This window comes from Botryllus schlosseri, chromosome 13, assembly GCF_051294905.1.
Source record: "Botryllus schlosseri isolate E-star chromosome 13, Bs_hap1, whole genome shotgun sequence".
Classification (NCBI taxonomy): Eukaryota; Metazoa; Chordata; class Ascidiacea; order Stolidobranchia; family Styelidae; genus Botryllus; species Botryllus schlosseri.
In genome coordinates this window covers 10,434,137-10,443,102 of record NC_137248.1, presented here as the reverse complement: position 1 = coordinate 10,443,102, position 8,966 = coordinate 10,434,137, and the positions used below count along the sequence as shown (strand labels likewise).

Genomic DNA, 8,966 nt, shown 5'->3' with positions numbered 1-8,966 from the left:
CTGGAAAAGGCAATATTGTCGTCTATTGAACTGCTAGTCAAGAACTACACGTACACAGAACACAGGACGTTCGTGTCAGCTACTGCGGAAGTGCCAGTTAAGTATAAACTGTAAGCTGATATATCCGTAGACCACGGACTTGCCGTATACTATCGCAGACTAACGGACGGCCATATACCAATCGCACCGAACACACTCCAGACATGATGTCCGAACTCGCCGCAGACACGATGTCCTAGTGTCAAACACAGTCCTAACACACCCCAGACATGATGTCCGAACACGCCCCAGACACGATTTCCGATTGGCAGCACAGGCCGAACACACCCCAGACATGATGTCCGAACACCCGCCAGACACGATGTCCGAGTATCAACACATGCCGAACACACCTATTCAGACACCATGTCCGAACACGCGCCAGACATGATGTCCGAACACGTGCTAGACACGATGTCCAAGTATCAACAAAGGCCGAACACGCCCAAGACACCATGTCCGAACACGCGCCAGACACGATGCCCGAGTATCAACACAGGTCGAACACACCCAGACATGATGTCCGAGTCGTCGCGAGGCATCGTGTACAATCAGTGTACATTAATACAGGCTATCACTAACACTGAAATGTAGGGTTGGAAGTAGCAATATGACGTCACGTGACGTCATGAGGTTCACGTTCGCGTTCACACAGAACCTTTCAAAAAGGTTCGCGTTCACACGAACCAGAACCTTTCAAAGGTTCACACCACTCCTACTGTAACATAACATAACATAACTTAACATAACATGGTTGAGATATATTTTTGATCTGAACAAGTCAGACACAATGTACAATGCGATAAGACACAATGCGATGTCATGAACAGATAGGAGGATGTCGAACGACACGCATCAGTAGCGATCCTTTACTCTAACATCCACCTCGGCCTAGAGTGCCCGATGTCACAGTCCTTTTTCGATGGTGATCTCTTTGAAGCCGCGGCCCTTTCCACTAGTTCTTTAGGTTCTGTAAGCTTCGATCACTTCGTTTGCGGTCAATTTATTTGTGAGAGAACAATCGGGGCTTATTAAAACGCATGATCATTGAATGATCGGTCGCTCTCACTGGTTACACCAGCGTTTCGCGTAGGGGAGACCGGGGACAAATGTAACACAGGGCAAATGTAACAATCGACCTCACCGCTAGTAGGATGAGGAAATCACCGTCATATTTTGAGTGCACATGCGGTAGTTATGTCTCCTAATCAGAGATGAGCGGATTTGGAATTTCTATGTCCTAATCCAATCCTAATCCGAAACTTAAAATCCAAATCCAAAACCTAATCTATAAGTTTTCCATATTCAAGTCCATGTTCAATCCTGATCCGATTCCATCTGGAAATTAAAAAAAAATGCAAGGAAGGGATTGGAAAATTTTCTTTCACAACCAACGATTCTCTTGATTTAAGATAACTTAGCATAGGGCTGCACCTCTCGTGTTCATTTGCACCGAGTGAACCATAGTGTAGTGTACTATAAGTCAGGGTTGTAATGACTCGAGTCATGACTCGACTCGAGTCCGACTCGAGTCACGATTTTCGGATGACTCGACTCGACTCGAGTCATTTTCTCAAATTACGGAAATGACTCGACTCGACTCGAGTCAATCTGTGTATTGACTCGACTTGGACTCGAGTCATTGCGCATGACTCGAAGCAAGTCATTGACTCGAGATTCAGACGGCCAAGACCGACATTTCATTGTAATTTCGAAGCCAATACACTATTGTGATTTCGTTTGTTGGTACTGGTGCTTGAAAATGCGACCAAAAACTGCTAAAAGTGAGGAAATTGATATATTATAAATGTGAACCATTCAATATCACCAAACAGAGTATTAAAAAGTGGGTTTAGGATGACTCTAACTGGAAATTGAGCAGTCAACACAATGACTTGGACTCGGACTCGAGTCATAATACCATGACTCGGACTCGATCCTCTGTTCGCTGACTTGGACTCGGACTTGACTCGGTGGGAATTAAAAATGACTCGACTTGATTCGAGTCAAAAATATAAAAGTGAAATTGACTTGTGACTCGGAGCTTTGTGATCAATCAATCAATCAATCAATCAATCAGGTTTATTAACATTTTCATCGTTTCAAAACATCACAAGACTGCGATACAATGAAAAGATAGGAAGGTATCGAAACAACTTGGAGTAGCCATTAAGATCAGACACCCACCTTAGCCTAGGCGAAGTAAATAAGAGGCATGCACACTGAATGAAAAGTAATGCAGGGAATATAAGACGCAAGCGACAAAATGAGGTGGCATGTGGCGGAGGGCGAGGTCGATGTTAGGTCGTGGTCCGGTAATCCGGTAATTCTTAGACGTTACGCACTATTGTCCAGGGGTATGCGCAGTGAGTTTGTGAGTGTACGCACTTGCGCAGACTCGTTAAAAATTAGAGGGAACATTGCCTACATGTAGCGTGTATTTCGCTCTTGATGTGTGATTGCGGGTCAAGCTCACAGCAGAGAGTCACTAAATATTCTCAAACGGAACGCTGGATATTTCGTGCAAACTTTTGTAACAAAACAAGTAAAATTTTTGAGATTGTTAAGGTGCATGCTTGTTTAGTGTTGATTTTTTATGCTGCCAGCGCCATGCATAGAATGGCCCGCAGTTGAAATGCACTAAATTTCAACCAAAGATCTTATAATGACGTGAAAATTGTAATATATGAAAAAGGCCCACAGTGCGGAACCTACCAAGGTTCGTTTGTGAACGTGCACCTCAAAATTTCTGAGGTTGACACACAGAAAGCGAACGTAAACCTCACGTTCACGCCATCCATAGTACAAACTAAATATTTAATTAGTTGATGGTAATCTAACTAACGATTTTTTGAGTAGTTTTAGTTCTAGTTCATAGTTGCGGGTTTTGAAAATTGAGTAATTTTAGTTGTAGTTGTAGTTGCAGATTTTGAAAATTCAGTAGTTGTAGTTGCACATTTGAAAAATATAGCCTATTAGTTGCCAAACAACTAGAAAACTCGTGTCGTGGTTTTGGGCGAATTGAGATGCCGGTGTTCTGTTGAATCATGTTTGTGCAGCCACTGCTCGCTCAGAGCCATCACAGCTATAAGAGGAGCGTAGCCAGCGGGTGACTTCTTGGGGTCGGAATCTCTCCCATTTCAAACTCCAACCCCCTTCTTTTAAAATGTCGATATTTCCGATAAAATATAAATTAATGTGTTGACTAGGAGAATGAAATCCAGTTCTGCGGTTCTAAACCTTTAATGACTTGGGAACCCCTACGTCGCATATGGGCAACTGTTTTCTGGGAATGACAGGCAGGAAATAGGCTACGTTGGCTAGCTAAGTCAACGGCGGAGTAGGTCGATGTATATTTCTAATAATTTATCAATTGAAAGCAATGAATTACGTGGTTAACACAAGCTTCGGGGTGGATGTGTCACTATTAGGCAATTAGGAATTCAGAGTCAAAGTACAAATATCGTATTTATCCCACGTATTTATTTAAAACAATGGTAAACAAGAAACATGGTTCATGCACACTGTTTAATCACACCAACCCATTGACATGTCCTTCTAAAAGACACTAAAATGTATGGGATGTTGCAGCTTGGTCACAATCCCGAACAGTGTGTAGCTTATTGGTAAAATCGTCCTGCTGATTTCGTAATTTCGCTTGCAGGTTTTCCGAATTCGTCTTCGAATGAATGCGTGCTTATGTCATAATCCCGACTTAAATTAATCTTCGTTACATTAGGGTTACCATACGATTTGTCCTATTTTTTGACTTTTTTGAAAGTGTCCTCGCAAGACGTCCTTTTGTCCTCTTTTTTGAGATTTTGTCCTCTTTTTTAGAAGTTTGGTCATATTTCTAGCAAAATCCGACTGAGATGCCGTAAAACAGATGTATTTTGGGCACCGAGCGAGAAAGATGACCTTTTTTTAGTCAACCGGCCACCAAGATGGTAATATTTACCAATTTTTGAGTATTCTCCTCCGGTTTTGCAAGTCTACAAATTCTGAAAAATTGTCCTCTTTTTAGATTTCCAAAATATGGTAAACCTATGTTACATCAACTTTATTATGAGTATAGAATACCCCAGGATCGGCTACCCCTGGCACGCGTGCCAAAAGTGTCACGCAAAATGATTTTTCATGGCCCGCTGAATGATGATGTGCATTATTATAATCATTTCTCTTGCAAACACTAGCATTTTGAAGCGGGTAAATGGCGGGAGTAACTAAGTTACGTTACCCGCTTCAATATTTTAGTGTTTTGTGGCTGTAACACGTTCTGTGTCACAAAAGAGAAACTTTGCTCATAAGACAGATAGAATCATGATGTTTTGGCAACTTTTGAGCTATATCATGACTCGACGACCAGTGGTTGTCGAGATGGGCAAATTTTCTCCCTCGCACCCGGAAATTGGGGGGTTGCCGGCTCGAAATTGGGGGAAATCCCCTTCAATCAATTTTTCTTGGAGTTTTAGGTCATTTGTCGGGATTTAAAAAAAAAACTTTTTTCGATTAAAAAAAAACGTTATTTTCACTCATCATCATCATTGGGTTATATTCTTCATCTGAACAAGTCACACACAATGTACAATGCGATAAGACACAATGCGATGTCATGAACAGATAGGAGGATGTCGAACGACACGCATCAGTAGCGATCTTTTACTCTAACACAGTGATTCCCAAGCGCGGCCCCCAGCTAGCATTCTTGCGGCCCCCTAAAATATTAAGAAATCGAGTTATGACAAAAAATTAAATTTATATTTATGAAATACACTAGCTTGGCTTGGAGTCTGGAGTTTTTAATTAAGATTGCAGGGAAGTCGCGAGTAGACTGCTATCGTTACGTCCAGTTGAACGAGAAGTAGCTATAGATATAGGTAAAGACAGGACTGTAACTGCCGCACGCCAAACCCTCAATGAAGGGGGGGGGGGCGAGCTCGAACGGGGCTCAAAATTATTTCGTGAATTAGCATAAATTATAGAGTATTTTTTTGAAAATTTATTCATCTTTTTATTTTTTGCTGTAGGCGAGATTTCATGCTGCCAAATATCTTGATTTTTGGGTACTCATCCCCAAGAAAAAATGCGCAACATTTATAGAAATGGGCATTGGGCATATCGGCGTTAGCCTTTACCGCGCCACGACGCACCAAGCGAGAAAACCTTGGCCGAACTGGACTGCCCTTATGCTGACCGAAAACGTCGTTATATATACAAAATACTGTCTTGGCAATCTTAACCTCACAAGACAAATACCATCCCGTAGGGAAAAATTATAATCCAGTGAAGAGATACCAGTTTGAAATCGTGTGCGTCTCTTAGTTTTGAAGCCTACGTTTGGGCGATTCTATATTTTTTGATATAGCAGTAAGGAGGGCACGAAATAACATGTTACGGAATCACACTAATGGGCCCCACAGTTTCCAAGACACCTCACTCAGCTCTACCGGTAAATCTGATTACGTGAGCAGCGAGGACAAGAAATTGATAGCAATATATATGCAATTCCCGATCATATTGACCGATTTTATCATGAATTATCGAAAATTTTCGCGCTTCGCGCTGGCTCACTGTACCACTAGTTTCGTGGCAAAAGCGAACAAGGTGTAGGGTTAGGTTTATCACCCTATGGGAGCCCAAGACCCAAGTTTACCATTTTTTTGTTTGGGGGGGCTGACGAAGTGCTGTTCCGTTCCTGCCAACGGGTGTATACGCCCGAAGATGTTTAATTACTATTGAGGGCCCTACCTTTTCAAACACACTTTCCTCGGCTCTACCTGTAAAACTGATTACGTGAGCACATAGAGAGGATAAAAATTGATGGCAATATATATGCAGTTCCTGATCATATTGACCGATTCAATCATGAATTACAGAAAATTTTCGCGCATTGCGCGTCTAGGCGATAACATCTGACTCACTAAATCGCCCCGAAAGCAGCATAATTGGTAGTTCTGTAGCTCACGACCGAAGCGTCCGCATAATTTGATAGGTCCGGTCTTTATCGAAAACTAGTTTCGCACTGATTCCAAAAATGCAAATTGAAATCTCGCCAGGGCAATAAAACTACTCCAAAATAGCCTCCAAAGGTCGACTGTTCTGAACGATGGGAGCGCAGCAATTGAACATAACAATGGCCAATGGCGTCAAGTGATTGATCGGAAAAATGCCAATTTTGATGTTTTGATGACATTTTGGGTTCGTTTAATTGCCCTGGTATTCGTACGGCCCCGACCGTGCTCTGAAGTACTAAATTTGGCCCTGACACCGAAAAAGTTTGGGAACCACTGCTCTAACATCCACTTCGGCCTAGAGTACCCGATGTCACAGTAGTTCTTTTCGATGTTGATCTTTTTTTTTTAAAGTCGCGGCCCTTTCTACTAGTTCTTTCCATTCCTTGTGAGTGCTTTCTTTCGTCGGGTCTTTTACTGGGCTTTTCTGTCGCCGTAAGAACGGCAACGGCGGGGGAAAAGGAGCCCAGATAAACCTCCGACGGGAATCGAACCCGATCCGTCAGATAGGTGGGCGCTTATTCGTAACCAGTGACAGTGACACACAATGGAACTGATACATAAACTTGGCGATTTCTATAGTTCCCGCATATCTTTTATGTTTAGGACACCGAATCTTTTGAGCAGTGATTTGTTGGACGCTAGGCTTACGATACGTCCTCTTTTAAGAGGATTTGTCCTCTTTTTTGACTTTTTTGAAAGTGTCCTCGGATGACGCCCTTTTGTCCTCTTTCTTGAGATTTTGTCCTCTTTTTTGAAAATTTAGGTCAGATTTAGAGTAAATTGCGAGTGATATGCCGCGAATTAGCACAGAAGTGATGCTCCGGCGGGTATTTCGGAGTGAAAAACGGTGATTTTAGCTCTGAGCGAAAAGATGACCTTTTTTTTTTTTTTTAGTCAACCGATCGCAAAGTGGGAAAAATTCACCGGTTTTGCAAGTTGCAAATTTCTGAAAAAGTGTCCTCTTTTTAGATTTCCGTGTTCAAATCAATTTGTGAGCTATCTACGTGTTAGCCTTTTCAATTGGAGCGCGAAATTAGACAGTGTGTTATTCTGGGTTGCGAGCTCGACGGGGCCCAAAATTATTTCGTAAATAAAAAAAGGCGTACGACTCGGGTAACCTCAACACAATGGAGATCTCACGTGCGTTATGGTGCATATACTGAAACTGATCTTTTAGCTGCAGTTCTAATACGGTGCCTTTCTGAAGAAAACGGCCGCTATCAATAGTTTTGCCCAATTTTATCGTTAATTTGAAACCACATCAAATTTAGAGCGAAGCTTCCCCTTAAATTCCTCGCTTATAATATGATTATCGTGTGTCACTTGTCACTGCATAAGAGCTTGTGACTTGAAATGATGCACGGACGGTTGGTGTTGCTCATAGTTGTCAAACGAACGGTGCAGGGAGTTTGTGTTTGTGCAGACTCGACAAATTAAGGGGGAAATTGTTCAGGAGTAGGACTGGAAAAATGACCCTTTTTTAGTCAACACCACATTAGTATTGTTAAAAAGTAGGTAATTCGAGAGTCGAAAGATAACCTTTTACTAGCAAATTTTAGAACCAGCAGTTTTCTAGTCCACTTAACTGACTTTTATGACTAGTTGAACGTGTCCCCCTTCACGGACTACAAAATATGGTAGCCCTACATACTTTTGCTTGAATTATTCAAAGATATTGTGTAATGGAGGGCATGCCTTGAATGAATAGTATTCATTCATTGAATACTTTCTCCAATTCACTGTACAGTCCTTCCGTAAAGAGGTACGATTCAACTTCATCAAGGGTACTGGACTGCAGTCCTAATGCAGACCGCGGACTTTTATCTCAGTAGTCAGTATCCACTTAGTTTCTCAGAGGTGCCGGCATCCTATTCAATAAGTAGCCTCTGAAACATGGACACGCGCGGGCTGTTGACCTTTTTATATTTTAGTGGAATAAGCTGAATTTATGACCTGTATTTTCTAGTTATCAGTGCATGGTAAGCGTAACCAAAGAGTTGAAAAGTAGCAGCGCCTTCAAAACATTTTCATCAAATCTATAATTGTACCAATCTTCTTGCTGAAAGTAATGTAGCATCTCTGAAGCTGAACTACATCATTAAACCAGGTAGACCACTAATCGCCCCGAAAGTCGATGTCCAACAACTATATATATATATTTGCTGGGGGATCAGCATCATGGTAGCAAGGACATGCAAGCGGTGTCATGTATTTGAATTGCGACTTTTATTCAGGCTTTTTCTTCAGAGAGAAAGTGCTTGCAATAATACATGTATTCAGGATAACCTTCTTCACTGTATGTAAGGAAACAAACGGAGCATGAACCGTCCACGATAGTATCTTCTGATTCTCTACCAGTGAAGAGAGCGACGTTGGACCAGTTTTTCTTCACAAACGCCATAAGAGCCGTTATGTCCTTCTGCAAATCTTCTTTCTTCTCAACACAGCATGTTGAATGTTTTTCCTTGTGAAGTTTCAGATATTTTTTCAAATATTCAGACATAAATTTCTTAGTTTGTTTGGCGGCTGTTTCCTGCAAGTCGTGGAACATGTCAAAGGATTTCAAGTCAAACCCTTCCACAATGTCGATAACTGTTTTCACTGCATCGTCAGCACCAGCATCTGCATCTTCACCTTCCGCAGAAGCGTTAAACCCAAATGCGCTTTCGTCGACGCCTGTTTTGACTTCAATATTCTTTACTTTCACTCTTACTACATTAGGAAGATCCGGAACATCTTCGATTTTGAACGCATCCGACAGCATTTCGTCACCGCTCACGACATCCCTGTACAGCAGCATTTTTTGATTATTCCAGGAACCAAGATGATAAACAGCGGCCAAAATAAAACTGAAACGGCACACGCCTAAGTCGCAAACGAAAAGGAGCTGACGATGTTAGCTGGTTCGTGATG

The 8,966-nt window shown here is 41.9% G+C and overlaps 1 protein-coding gene across 1 annotated transcript; it reads right to left on the bottom strand.

Annotated features, from left to right (window-relative positions):
• Positions 1-8,246: 8,246 nt before the first annotated feature.
• Positions 8,247-8,966, bottom strand: LOC145454485 (translationally-controlled tumor protein-like). Its single transcript, XM_080332482.1, has one exon. The coding sequence runs from the start codon at positions 8,851-8,853 to the stop codon at positions 8,284-8,286; it is 570 nt and encodes a 189-aa protein (XP_080188608.1). The 5' UTR covers positions 8,854-8,966; the 3' UTR covers positions 8,247-8,283.